This window comes from Macrobrachium nipponense, chromosome 6 (assembly GCF_015104395.2).
Source record: "Macrobrachium nipponense isolate FS-2020 chromosome 6, ASM1510439v2, whole genome shotgun sequence".
In the NCBI taxonomy this organism is placed as follows: Eukaryota; Metazoa; Arthropoda; class Malacostraca; order Decapoda; family Palaemonidae; genus Macrobrachium; species Macrobrachium nipponense.
The window spans coordinates 105,522,283-105,537,851 of NC_061108.1; the positions used below are offsets into that span (position 1 = coordinate 105,522,283).

General features: G+C 31.6%; 1 protein-coding gene across 1 annotated transcript in view; it reads left to right on the plus strand.

Annotated features, from left to right (window-relative positions):
- The window catches only part of LOC135216821 (uncharacterized), a 43,713-nt gene extending 29,345 nt beyond the window's left edge, over positions 1-14,368 (plus strand). The window contains exons 3-7 of the mRNA XM_064252322.1: positions 496-544; positions 8,468-8,547; positions 8,963-9,028; positions 10,638-10,865; positions 12,528-14,368. Of these exons, the coding sequence (XP_064108392.1) occupies positions 496-544; positions 8,468-8,547; positions 8,963-9,028; positions 10,638-10,865; positions 12,528-12,628 (524 nt within the window). The 3' untranslated portion in view covers positions 12,629-14,368. The remainder of the gene's footprint in view (positions 1-495; positions 545-8,467; positions 8,548-8,962; positions 9,029-10,637; positions 10,866-12,527) is intronic.
- The last annotated feature ends 1,201 nt before the right edge of the window (positions 14,369-15,569 follow it).

The following is a 15,569-nucleotide window of genomic DNA, read 5'->3' on the forward strand; positions in this document are numbered from 1 at the left end:
TCAGCATAATTTTTCTTTCTACTTTGAAGCTGGGTTGACTAAATCTTCTTGATATAAGAGGCATTTTTTATTACTCTTTTCGTCTTTTATAAATGTTTGTGGAGGGTTCTGGATGGCATATTTACATTTATAGACATATCAGTAAAATTGTCTTTTAATCCTGAGAGTTATTATTCTAAAATTCTAAGTTGTTTATAGCATAAACGACATCATAATCGGTGTACACAATTTCTCCTTAAAGTATGGGAAACAGTATTATATATATATATATATATATATATATATATATATATATATATATATATATATATATATATATATATATATATATATATGTGTGTGTATATATATATAATATATATATATATCTATATATACACATATCTATGTATATATATATATATATATATATATATATATATATATATATATATATATATATATATAAAGTAATCATTTTGTTGCAGCCTAATAATACATTTATTTCTTTTCCAGATGATCTCTACGACCCTGATTCGTACATCCATATCTACAATACTACAAGGTAAGGATTTATTGAAATTTATTTGTGTACATTGAATGCCTGACTTATATTTCGTTCTCTGAAAAATATTCACTTGTTCAATGCCACATTTCGGCAAAATCTTGTTTAAGGGGGTTCTCAAAGAAAAAAAAAAGTAATCAAACAAACACACAAACACACACCACACAAACTAAAGCGCATAAATCTCAAGAGATTCAATCTATTCTCATTTCACTGCAAACGATGACTGACGAACGGGATGAACTACTGATTCGTACGAACTTTTGACATTGATGGCTACCTGAACGCGGCCTTTTATCAAGAGACCCGTTCATAAACCTTCCCACTCGGAGTAGTTCGTTGCATTAATGAACGTTGCGATAACTGCGTGGAATGCCAAAATGGAACATGATGTTTGCTGATATTGAAATTTCTTATAGCCCAATGCTCATAGATCTACCAACATGCAGATATAAAATAAACTGCAGGAAAGGCTGGAAAAAATCAAAGCAAGGGGAAATATACATACATCCACTGCACTCCAACATTTCCAACATAAAATTCCTGGACCTCAGTTTATTACGTCTATGTAAGGCTACATGAAAGAAAAAATATTAATATATTTCCCAGTGTTCATATAATTAATTTATGATGAAATATGAATAATTGTAAAAGTAAACTTGTAGCACAAGTACTGTGCTAAAATGGTTATTGAAATTATCGTAATATGATAATAACTTCCTCTCTTAATCAGAATTAAACGTATTTCACATAACTCCATTTATTCAGAGAGAAAAAAATTAAGAACATCTCTTTTTGCCAATGATCAGGTCGAGACAGAAAAATTTATTGGGAGACCATTTTCTTTTTACCCTAGTATTGCTGGCGACAAAAACATCACAGATAAGTATCACGTTCGATTTATACTAAGTTTTGACAACTTTTAACGTTAATATTAGAGTTAGACGGAACTTTTAAAGCGTGCGGTTTTACTAAAATGAATGAATTAATTTTGCACCAGGTATGACTACGGATATTATGTGAGACATTAAAGTGATAGTAACTTTAAGTAGAGTGGGATGCGGTAATACGTTTGAGAAGATAAATTATGAATTTATTAAAAATTAATTTCCTTGCCACCGGACCCAATTATTTTGTGCTTCTTCTCTTCTCTCATCTTGCTATCAATAGTTACATATACTTCCAAGTATTTATACAAATCAGTCGCCTCTGTTCTTCCGTCATCTGTATTGATTTACTTCAGGTAACATTTGCTTGCGAATTTTCGTCCTCCAGACTCTTATCAAACTTTTTCACCATATGATGCCACTTCTCTGCAATGTCCTTAATGAGTTCTGTGCCATTTGCAAATGTTAGCCATTTACCACTTCATACCTCTCAAGAAAATATAATGTGATCTTCACGATACATCCAAGAGAATCGAATCCTGACCTTCTAACATTTAGACACCCATGTCTAATGGGTTATTTTTATATATGAAAGACACCCATATCTAATGGGTTATTTTTATATATGAAAGACACCCATATCTAATGGGTTATTTTTATATATGAAAGACACCCATTTCTAATGGTTTATTCTTATATATGAAAGACGCCCATTTCTAAAGGCTTATTTTTATATATGAAAGCTTATCCAGAAGCTTAAGTAGATGGTAGCGCACAGACGCCAAAACAGACACACGCACATTTATATATATATATATATATATATATATATATATATATATATATATATATATATATATATAATATATATATATATAAAGTCCAGAAGGAGTCCATGATACTATATTTAAAAGGCCAAGTTATTTCATATGAGACGTTTCGCACAACTGTGTGCATCATCAGTCTGTGAATAAAATACAAAGACATATTAAAATCATATAAAGTTAAAAGGAATTCACAATTTTAAAAAATAAAGTCTAAAAAAGATTAAAAAGAGCAGTAAATAAAATGAGAGACTACTAAAAACACCAACCGTCCATGATCAGAGGTGAAGATGGAATGAGTTACAGTTGGCAGAGAGAAGCGACGACAACTATGCCAGGTACAGAGGTGACGAGGACAAATTACCGTTTAATGAGGGCACCAGTCTTTTAATATATAACGACTCAAGCGTTGTTAGTTGGTCAGGATGTTTTGCATAATCAATTATTGTAAAATGTTCTTTTTTAATTTCAGTCTTGCATATTATTGAGTGGTTTCTGATATTGGAAAATTCTGGTTGTTTTATCCTTTGACCTGTACGGAAGCTAAAGCCCAAATGGCTACAATATCTGACCCTCAGCAACCTCCGAGTCGATCCAACGTAAGAGCCCGGACATCCAGGGCATGTGAATTTATAAATAACGTTGGATCTCATGAAGGGCTGAAGGCGATCTTTAAAGTTAAAAACGATCGAATAGTGCAAGGATTACTCGACACAAGCCTGACTTTAAGACACGAATTTCCTGTTCAATTATACGAGTGAGGTTTAAGATAAATTTTGAATCTGAAAAATACGGAACAGTAGCATAAAATATTTTCTTCGGTACATCAAAAGTAGTTGTTGATGGATGCAAGAATTTGTTAAGTACCTTGTTGGTGATTTTATGTACTAAATCTTGTGGAAATGAATTGGCTTTGAAAAAGTTTGCCAAGAAAGACATTTCATTGTGAAATATTTGCCATGAGGAAGAATATTTGAGAGCTCTATTAATCAGCGTATAGATGGTGTTGAGTTTAAATGAGTATTGGCAAGAGCTATAAAAGTTATTGGTTAAACCCGTATAAGTTCGTTTTCTGTATACTGCCGTGTGAATTCCGAGTTATTTCTCGTTACCATAATATCAAGATATGGAAGGCTGCCCTCGCTCTCTACCTCCATAGTAAAATTAATCTGAGAATGAGCGTTATTAATGAATTCTAAAAACAAGGAGCACTGCCATGAATGTCTAAATAAAGCAAAAGTATCATCCACATATCTTCGATATAAAAATGGTTTAAAATTAGGGTCACAACCGTTTAAAAGTTTTGATTCTAAATCAGACATAAAAAAGTTAGCAAAAATAGGGCCTAAAGGAGACCCCATAGCAACTCCATCGACCTGCGAGTAGAGTTGTTTATTAAAAATGAACATCGAATCTTGCACAGCAAGATCGAGAAACTGTTTAAAAGTCAACCGGTCAAAACCATGAAATGTTGTATCATCATCAATAAAAATTTTGTCAAGCATAATATTAATAGTATCATTTAGTGGAACATTTGTAAAGAGGGACTCAACGTCGAAGCTGACCATGTAATAGTCCCCATCTTGCTTAGTGATTAATTGCTGGAATTCATAGCCGTTTCTTAAGGAATATTCATTGTTACTTAATTCAGACAGTAATCCAGCTAAAAATTTAGAGATAGAGAAAGAGGGGCTATTAAAAAGAGCAGTAAATAATCTTTTTTAGACTTTATTTTTTAAAATTGTGAATTCCTTTTAACTTTATATGATTTTAATATGTCTTTGTATTTTATTCACAGACTGATGATGCACACAGTTGTGCGAAACGTCTCATATGAAATAAACTTGGCCTTTTAAATATAGTATCATGGACTCCTTCTGGACTTTTTATAATTGAATGCTGAAGCACCGTATATTGTCCAAAGATGATACTGAAGCTCTTCTTCGTCCTCCTGTTTGCCTTTCGTCTCCGACACCGAGGAATTCAACACTTTTCTCAACTGCTGAAGCACCGCTATCCGTCCATTACTATCTCTACGTCACGAAAACTTGAAAAAACAACACTTAGACTGGAAAAGGCGAAGGCTGATTTGGACTTTCTTCAATACTGCCAGTTGAATGATGTCTTTCCAAAATTCGTCCGCTTTAAACTGTACAAATCCACGCTATACAATACCGACTTCTATAAGGATACGCTCAGGACTCTATTGATGAAAGAAATTGATTGTAAAATTGCTGCTATTAAGAAACTATCCACTGATACGGAACAACTCAAGAAGTTATTATACGATGATTTATCCATGCTAGACCGTTTACTATACCAAAGAATGTTTTGTAATTTTATTAATAATTATATTTCTGATATTTTTAGTAGACATCAAAGAAAATTGTTGAACCTTGGTGCTGTTATTCCTGAATTCCAGCTAAGAAACAAGTGTATTTTTAACTACTCTGACTATGTTTTATCAAAGAGAGAAAAGTTTTTACTTTCTTTTGGGTTGGATTTCTGCCTTCCGTCTTTTAGACCCAACTATGCCAGATTTTTCTTACCTTTTGAGATGTTATTCCAAAGACTGATGAAGTTAGATTTTAATCAAAATATAGGTAATCTTCAACAGAAAATTTCCAACCTAACTCATAAAACTTACCTCAATCTTAAAACTAACTGGACACCATTTTTTTAGACCAAATGATTTGAAAATACTGTTGAAACTTAAAGAGAGAGAAGATATTGTTATATGTAAACCTGATAAAGGCAAGGGAGTTGTTATTTTGAACAAAAATGATTATGTCAGGAAAATGGAAAATATCTTATCTGACTGTACGAAGTTTAAGTCTCATGGTGAACCAACATTTCTTGATATATATAAGAGGGAAGATAAGATCAACAGATTTCTTAGAAAAATTAAAAATGACAACATTATAAATGAAACTATCTATCAACAACTGTTTGTTACTGGTTCGTCATTTAGCATACTATATGGACAACCAAAAATACATAAGCCTGACTTGCCACTTAGACCAATTATGGCTGCATATAATAGCCCCTCTTTCTCTATCTCTAAATTTTTAGCTGGATTACTGTCTGAATTAAGTAACAATGAATATTCCTTAAGAAACGGCTATGAATTCCAGCAATTAATCACTAAGCAAGATGGGGACTATTACATGGTCAGCTTCGACGTTGAGTCCCTCTTTACAAATGTTCCACTAAATGATACTATTAATATTATACTTGACAAAATTTTTATTGATGATGATACAACATTTCATGGTTTTGACCGGTTGACTTTTAAACAGTTTCTCGATCTTGCTGTGCAAGATTCGATGTTCATTTTTAATAAACAACTCTACTCGCAGGTCGATGGAGTTGCTATGGGGTCTCCTTTAGGCCCTATTTTTGCTAACTTTTTTATGTCTGATTTAGAATCAAAACTTTTAAACGGTTGTGACCCTAATTTTAAACCATTTTTATATCGAAGATATGTGGATGATACTTTTGCTTTATTTAGACATTCATGGCAGTGCTCCTTGTTTTTAGAATTCATTAATAACGCTCATTCTCAGATTAATTTTACTATGGAGGTAGAGAGCGAGGGCAGCCTTCCATATCTTGATATTAAGGTAACGAGAAATAACTCGGAATTCACCACGGCAGTATACAGAAAACGAACTTATACGGGTTTAACCAATAACTTTTATAGCTCTTGCCAATACTCATTTAAACTCAACACCATCTATACGCTGATTAATAGAGCTCTCAAATATTCTTCCTTATGGCAAATATTTCACAATGAAATGTCTTTCTTGGCAACTTTTTCAAAACCAATTCATTTCCACAAGATTTAGTACATAAAATCACCAACAAGGTACTTAACAAATTCTTGCATCCATCAACAACTACTTCTGATGTACCGAAGAAAATATTTTATGCTACTGTTCCGTATTTTTCAGATTCAAAATTTATCTTAAACCTCACTCGTATAATTGAACAGGAAATTCCGTGTCTTAAAGTCAGGCTTGTGTCGAGTAATCCTTGCACTATTCGATCGTTTTTTAACTTTAAAGATCGCCTTCAGCCCTTCATGAGATCCAACGTTATTTATAAATTCACATGCCCTGGATGTCCGGGCTCTTACGTTGGATCGACTCGGAGGTTGCTGAGGGTCAGATATTGTAGTCATTTGGGCTTTAGCTTCCGTACAGGTCAAAGGATAAAACAACCAGAATTTTCCAATATCAGAAACCACTCAATAATATGCAAGACTGAAATTAAAAAAGAACATTTTACAATAATTGATTATGCAAAACATCCTGACCAACTAACAACGCTTGAGTCGTTATATATTAAAAGACTGGTGCCCTCATTAAACGGTAATTTGTCCTCGTCACCTCTGTACCTGGCATAGTTGTCGTCGCTTCTCTCTGCCAACTGTAACTCATTCCATCTTCACCTCTGATCATGGACGGTTGGTGTTTTTAGTAGTCTCTCATTTTATTTACTGCTCTTTTTAATCTTTTTTAGACTTTATTTTTTAAAATTGTGAATTCCTTTTAACTTTATATGATTTTAATATGTCTTTGTATTTTATTTACAGACTGATGATGCACACAGTTGTGCGAAACGTCTCATATGAAATAAACTTGGCCTTTTAAATATAGTATCATGGACTCCTTCTGGACTTTTTATAATTGAATGCTGAAGCACACTATATATATATATATATATATATATATATATCCATACATACATACATACATCCAACATACATCATACATACAACATACATACATACATACATACACACATACCATACATCATACTACATACCATAAACTTACCCATAGAGAGAGAGAGAGAGACGCGAATTCCTTTAAATGCGGTCCCGTAAACAAAACGTTGCTTAATAAACTTGTAAAATGGCCTCCTCGCAACTGGCTGGATTCCCAGGGCATAAAACCACTGCATATTCATAAATTCAAATCGTTACCCAAAAACGATTATATCAGTAATCTGTTGCCAATGTATTAATTCTGGAACACTGGCGATGATCATCTCTTGTGCGGCCTATGTGCCACCTCATTCCTAATCCCGACACTCTGTCTAGTGTCCATGAAGATAATCGAGAACGTTTTATTGTTATTAGTTTAGATATAATTGATTATTATGCCTAATATTCTTGATGTTTTTGTAATTTCTAGGATATTCCCTTATAAATAACCTTATATATGAAATGTTTTTATTATGTAATTTCCTTTCTTTATCGTAACTATAGTCGTTTAGTTATTAGTAAACTATATTTTCATGAATAAAACAGCTAATATGTATTAACGATTACAGCCAAATTTGATTGTCACAATATAAAAGGAATCACGATTTCCAGCGATACTCTCAATAGACATAATAGACCTTAATGGCGCATCCCTAATGTAGAGAAATAAATTTTGCGAAATTTCTTTATTAGCTATTTGTTATTCGGGTCCATATTTTTTGTGCCAAATGTCAAAAGTGTTGGAGAGTCTCACGGTATTATTGACTCAAAATGCAAGGTCAAGAAACGTCAATATAAGCGCGGGTCAACTGCACGAGAGGATAGCAGTTCACATGCGAAGGCTTCAACTTACTTCAAATTCATAGAGAATAGAAAGATCCCGTGACTTTTTTCGAGGGAATGTGTAGAAAAGGTCATGCAAACTTATCCATGAACCATTGAACTGCTTTGTTCCTTGCCTAGTTTAGAGGCATAAATGTAGTAATGTATATATATATATATATATATATATATATATATATATATATATATATATATATATAGTAGATACACACACACATATATATGTATGCATATATAATAATATATATATATATATTATATATATATATATATATATATATATATATATGTGTGTGTGTGTGTGTGTGTGTGTATACATATTTTTTATATTTATATATATATATATATATATATATATATATATATATATATATATATATATATATATATATAATGTATGTATCTATATGTGAACCAATTATAATTGTCTTTTGTCATTTTAAATTAGTTATCTCCGTAATAATTAATGCCATATATTTAAAAAAAATATATGTTTCCTTTCTTCTTCGGGGTGATGCCCAAGTATAGTTACTTCTCTTTCACGAAATTGATTATGACAATTTTAATCTTTCATTTTTATCCTTTCATTTTCATACAGTTGCCTGAATGGGTTCCCCACCGAGGTGTCACCGTGCACATGCATGCCATGCTGGGAAGGACGCTACTGCCAGATGTACAGTAAGTAACAGTTTTTAGTCGTTTGACAAATTAAATTTTTTCAGGAAACACACTTACATTGTATATGTGAGTGTGTATGTGTATGTATGTATAAATCTGCATTATCTTATTAATCAAGTATTTATCGTTTGAGTAAATTATGTGATTTTGTTATACTTTGTAACTTACAAATGATTTAGGAAAATGTATGGATTTGTGCCTTTTACACTGATAACCTTAATGCCACCATCATCTGGAATATTTCCCATAGCTTCTTTCTTTTGGATAACAGACATCATTGCTGTCCTCTCTCTCTCTCTCTCTCTCTCTCTCTCTCTCTCTCTCTCTCTCTCTCTCTCTCTCTCTCTGCCAATGCAGTGTTCTCCTCTACTGGCGTTTGCAATTTAATAATGAGTTTCATTTTTTTTTTTTCCAGGGGATCATTACCCTCCAAGATTCCTTCTTCATAAAGCTACAATTGTCGTCCCTGAGAACATTACTGGTAAGTAATTACACAATGTTTTTCTTTAATTAAAATAATACTCTCATTTGTACTCTTATAAAAGTCATGTAGGCAAAGTAAGATCATATATGTTTTACATGAATATAATTAATCGTTACATCACGCAACACGACTGTAATTCAGATGGCTGACAAGAAATACGTTTCCGTTCTTATTATAACTATGATATATAACAGCGTCTTCTATATCATTCTTTTTATCATTGCTTTTATCGTATTTAATAGCTTCGCCACTAATTATCATTGAACCTGAGGTGCACTCCTGACTTACCCATTAAGGTTTTTCTTCTAATAAACTCTAATGAATTTTTCTTGTGATGGAATAATAAGTTTTTTAAATTCAAAACTATTACCCTAATGTTTGAAGAGAACCTTTGAAGCGCGTTCTTCTTTCGGTAAAATTTGTCCCAATTACATTTCAGCGTCCTATTGTTCTACTCTTTCAGTATATAACAATTAACGTATATATATATATACATATATATGTATATATATATATATATATATATATATATATAATATATGTATATATATATATATATATATATATATATATATATATATATATATATATATGTAGTAGTAGTGAGTAGTAGTAGTAGTAGTAGTAGTAGTAGTGACGAACGTTGCTTTGCCATAAATCGATTTTATAAACAAAAAGATTAGCACCTTCGAATAAAAGACTTTAAGAGACTGTTGTCCTCTATTTCAATAAATGTAAAATAAGGCTGTACAAAATATCTTCAAGTAAAATAAATTCTAGAAAGTGAACCATCTTCAAAGCCTTTATTCTAGAAGCTTCTTAAGAGAAGAACTTCCCACAGTGACATATATATTTCATGTCACCTTTTTGAATTATTATGGCTGAGCAGGAGTGGTACAGGATTTAACTTTTAACAGTTAAAAATGGACAATTAGAATCCAAACAACCCAATATTATGTGGTCAAGGTGCAGTAGCCAGGGAAACTATTTTCTTATTTGAATCTGGGGACACAATTACAGAAGTCAACATAAAAAATAATGGTGATGAAGAGAAAAAAAGCTGGCCATTCCTGTGAATAGAGGAAAGGAGCTTGAAAAAAAAAAAAAAAAAAAAAAAACTGTAACACTTGACTTTTTAATGGCCGGACTCTGAGGTACTCGTTAGTCGAGTGTCGTCGCACTGTAGACTTGAGATTATGTTTCATTGTTGAGTACCAAGATGAGGAGGGTAATCTCCTCCCATTTAGAATTCTTGGAATAGATGTTGTTTTTAAGTCAAGTGGCACTTTTGAGGCCTGTGTGATAAAGGCTAGTATTCTTCACGAGATGTAATTACTTTTATTTGCCTCAAGAAGTGGTGGTTTTAGGCTTGTATGAATTTCATGAATGTTATTAAATGAGAAAACCACTGGTCATATATATCATATTGCCTGTCCTTTTTACGCAGGCAAAGATTTTTTTCTCTTATCACAAATTGAAAATAATGTTTTGCAATGCAAACCACACCTAGAAACGGTGAGATATAAGAAATTTAAAATTTTATTTATATTGATTTGGTCATCATTAAATCCACAGCCCATAAAAATATTTCATTTCCTTCTACAAGGACCAGTTTACCGATCATGGGCCACTGACGGAGACCTGGGTCTGACATGCCCCTTGAGCCCAGGCGAAGCAGCTCGATGCCCCTGTGCATCTGTGACGTATCAGCTGTTTGCTGCCCCAGGGGACCATAACTTTTGGCTCCACCAGTCTACCGGGGTGTTGTCCCGAAACACCAGTGGACCAGCGCTTGTACCGGGACATACACACACCTACAAGATCATGGTGCAGAGTGAGTATCATTTGGCTTTCTATCTCATAGGTGAATTAAGCAAACGTTATCGAATAAGAAATTTAATCTTTTTTTTTTTTCTTAGGATAACTTCATTGTAGATGTTAACGATAGTAAACTTATACGTTGTAGCTTAAGTAAAAGAAAAAAAATTCTTTTTGAAAACCCCACGAGACTCCTTTGCGTCTTATTTCATAGTTAGAATAAAGTTGCTGAATCAATTATTAACTGGACTAGAGATCGGACAATAAAGCTGTGAAAACTTCGACTAAATACAATCAGATTATGGTGATATACACAACTCGTATGCACATACTGAACACAGAAAGCAGTTAAAAAGGACCGAATTAGAAAACTGTCTGGCAGAGCCCTGAAGATCATATTAATAAAAATATGTAAACACTAAGAGTGAATGGTTTAAAGGTGATAAAAGAACAGTAAACAAATTGCGTATGAAATGAAAGGTAAATTTTACCTTTGACGGTAGAATGTGGGAAATAATTAGCCGAGATTACATCATACGAACAATTTTGCTAATCTGTAGATTAAAAAGTTTACTACAAATCCGTAAATAGTAAATTGGGTTATAGACCCATTTTTTGCTCAAATTTGTAAATAGTAAATTGGGTTATAGAGCCATTTTTTACTCAAATTCGTAAATAGTAAATTGGGTTATAGAGCCATTTTTTACTCAAATTTGTAAATAGTAAATTGGGTTATAGAGCCATTTTTTACTCAAATTTGTAAATAGTAAATTGGGTTATAGAGCCATTTTTTACTCAAATTCGTAAATAATAAATTGGGTTATAGACCCATTTTTTACTCAAATTTGTAAATAGTAAATTGGGTTATAGAGCCATTTTTCACTCAAATTCGTAAATAGTAAATTGGGTTATAGACCCATTTTTTACTCAAATTTGTAAATAGTAAATTGGGTTATAGACCCATTTTTTACTCAAATTCGTAAATAATAAATTGGGTTATAGACCCATTTTTTACTCAAATTCGTAAATAGTAAATTGGGTTATAGACCCATTTTTTATTAAGAACCTAAAATAGATTAGATGAAAATATTAGAAACTGTTGTACCTCATGGATCTTAGTTTGTCGACTAACAAAGCTAAAACATGCCGTAACTTTAAACATTAAAGGAGGATGCGACAATATGTATATAGCTGATTCAAAGGTGAACCAAATTATAGCAATACTGTTCGGGTTTCTAAATTAAAGGGAATGTGTCGAGTGATGACAAGTAGCTAGAGGGTAAGGGAATTGAACAAGGCATCGTATACTGGGGGGGAATTTCATTAACATTTATTATCTTCAGGGTACGCGGTAGAAACTGCGGTTATTTTTCTTTTTTATGTGAATAGAAGTTTTCATATAAATAAAGGCTATTCATGTAAAATACAAAAGAGTTCCGAGCCTAAATGATTTCTCTTGGTTATTGAATGCCGATAACAAAATACAAGCAAAGCCTCTATGATTGGAGAAATTACGAAAATTAGAGTCGAAAAACAACCTAAAAGAAATATTCTGTTTTGTAATTTATGTTACTTTTCTATTTTATTATTATTATTATTATTATTATTATTATTATTATTATTATTATTATTATTATTATTATTATTATTATTATTATTATTATTATTATTATTGCAGGTCTTCCCAAGAGAGAACGCGTCGAGGACCTTCAGTATGACATCTTGGACCTCAAAGTATACATCAGCCCCGACTTCGTCACAATCATCCCGCCCACCTGACTAATGGACGACCTCAATAACCAATACAGCCCCAATGGCTTGATTTGAGGTCGTCAAATACACCAAGATATCAAAGTTTCTCCTTCTGAGTGGATTCCAAAGAAAAAGGCTCTCATGCGCAAAGGCTGTTTTACCCGATGACTGGTGAGATGATAATATGGAAAATCCCAGGGCCAATCGATGTCATGAAAATGTTGTACTGTATTCTATACAAAGCTTGCGATGTTATGTTTAAGAAAATGAAAACAAGCACAGTCTTCAAAAGTTTGAAACCGGGTTTCTTATTACCTTCGAAAATTGCAGAATAAAGAAAAAAAAAATTTTCTTTCATTTTACGTCCGCACGGTATGTTTATTTATTTATATATTTCTTTGCTTAGATCAAAGGGCAAGATATTCCGGTATGACTCGGTGAGGATAAGCTAGTAACTTTAACTTCGTATATATTTATGCGATGCCTTGCATCTCAGGTGGTGTAAGTACCAGACAACCATCATATTCAGTATATAAGTTATCATTATCAGGTTCATTATAAAATATCTTAAATATGAAATATCTTTTTTCCTACTCACATACTAAGAAAATTTTAATTATTTTGAATTTGTATGATATTACTTATAAATAACATAATTATCAATTAGTAATTTCCATATCATTTTCTATAAAGATCTCTATTTTCTCATTACAGGATATGTTCTTCCTAAAAAGGAATTTTTAAATTGATTTTTCTTTAAATTTTAATTTAAAAAAAAAGAAAAAAAAAACAAGATTTTTTTTTTAACCAAACTGACCAACCGAAATTCAGATGTACTGATACTCTGGAAACAGTCTATCTCAAATTTGATTTGCGCTAGAGTTAATAAAACTTGACAAAATGTTGCTTGTACGTACAACGGAGTGTCTGAGTGTCTTTCCCCTTTATAATGTGTACGGTATATCATCCATAGTGTTTGTATACACACATTAATTCACTCTGGTCGCATGAAACCGTGTAAGTGCATTTACCGTAAGGTTTGTGGACAGTGATGAGATTATCCTCAAAGTATGATGAAGAGAACCAGTTTCTATCTCATTTCGAGAGAATTTTGACCAAGATGATATCATGGATAATGAAACATTAAGAGAGAGATTTTATCAAAGGTACGGAAAACAGACCTTTACTGAGTACAATACTGATCAAGCGATCATGCAATCCAAGTGCTGGAATGATGTTCTAGACAAGATCATAAATGTTGACATATCGCTAATAACAGACTATAAAGAGACATTTTAAGCATTTGATGAAATGAAAAGCATATAGCTCATGAAACTGGACGAGCGAATCCGTTGATATCCTTTAGAAATTACAAGAACATGAAACTCGACAGCAGAAATTGTATATAAAACAGAGGAGCCGTTGAAACTTGATAGCCATGCCATATCACAGACGATGAAATACTGAAACAACAATTCTTTCACTAACATGAACTGGTTTGAGATAATAGGAAAACAATATATTTTTTATTGAAAGCTAAGTATAATGACAAAGAGGAGAAGGGTATTGTATCGTATAATTATGTATATCTGTCACGTGAATGCCCTTTCAGTACTGTATGAATAAATAGCCGGTGTTGTATACAAGTTAGTAGATTAGTTCTTTATCCCTGATTAGACAACAAAGCATATCGTAATTTAAGGCATTTAGTTGTATGGGAAATGTTCTATTGTCGGGCAAAGGTTTTCATAAGGAATTAGTTGCCATATTCGATATATATATATATATATATATATATAATATATATATATATATATATATATATATATATATATATATACTATATATATATATATATATATATATATATATATATTAAGATACAAAGCGTTAAATGTGGTAGAATATTTGGCGTTTAACATTTATTTTTCTCTAATTTCCCGTAGACCACGAAAAATACGGTCGATCATACATATAACAATGTAAACATAATTACACATACATGCATAATCTATATATATATATATATATATATATATATATATATATATATATATATATATATATATATATATATATATATATATGTGTATATCTGAATCACGCAAGTTTGAAACGTGATGAATATATATAAATAAAAGTAACAGCCACGAATCAAAGTGAAACAGTGGCGGTGCTGCGAGATCTTTCGACTTGAGGTCCTTTGCTTAGCAGACTGCTAAGTAAAGGACCTCGAGCCGAAAGATCTTGCAGCATCACCACTGATTCACTTTCCTTCGTGGCTGTTACCATTTATATATATATATATATATATATATATATATATATATATATATATATATATATATATATATATATATATATATATATATATATAATATACATATTTGTATGTATGTATGCATAAATAATGGCAAGCTCATTTAATTTTGTCAAAACATGTTATGCTGGGTAGCATGTTTATAAACTGTACGGTTTTTTTGTTTAAATTACAATTTATGTCCTCAAATAACTCAGCACCCAGATGAAGAGAATAATCTATATTTCTATCTTAGGTACAATAAAAGTCTTTGGTAGCGTTAGACACTTCTCCTTATTTTAGAAATGGTAAAATGATTTATATACAAATTAGAATAGGTTTTAGTACGTATAAGATTTTGTGGTAAAAAGCACAAAAAAATCAGATTTTTTGAGTTTTAACATACTATTACATTCGTGTTTAACAGAAAATGTGAATAATGAATAAATAATACGGTTCGGTAGCTTTTCTCCAAAATTTGCTTCTATTGACAAAATATATAATTTGATGTTACAAATGAAATTAAATATATTACTATAAAGTATACAACTGATTAAGGAACATAATTTTTATTCAAACGGAAAATGTGATAGAATGTATAAAATGCAGTTGCAGGTTAAATTTTTGGAAATTTTATTTTCATTGGAGCTTAAAAATTATTAGAAATAA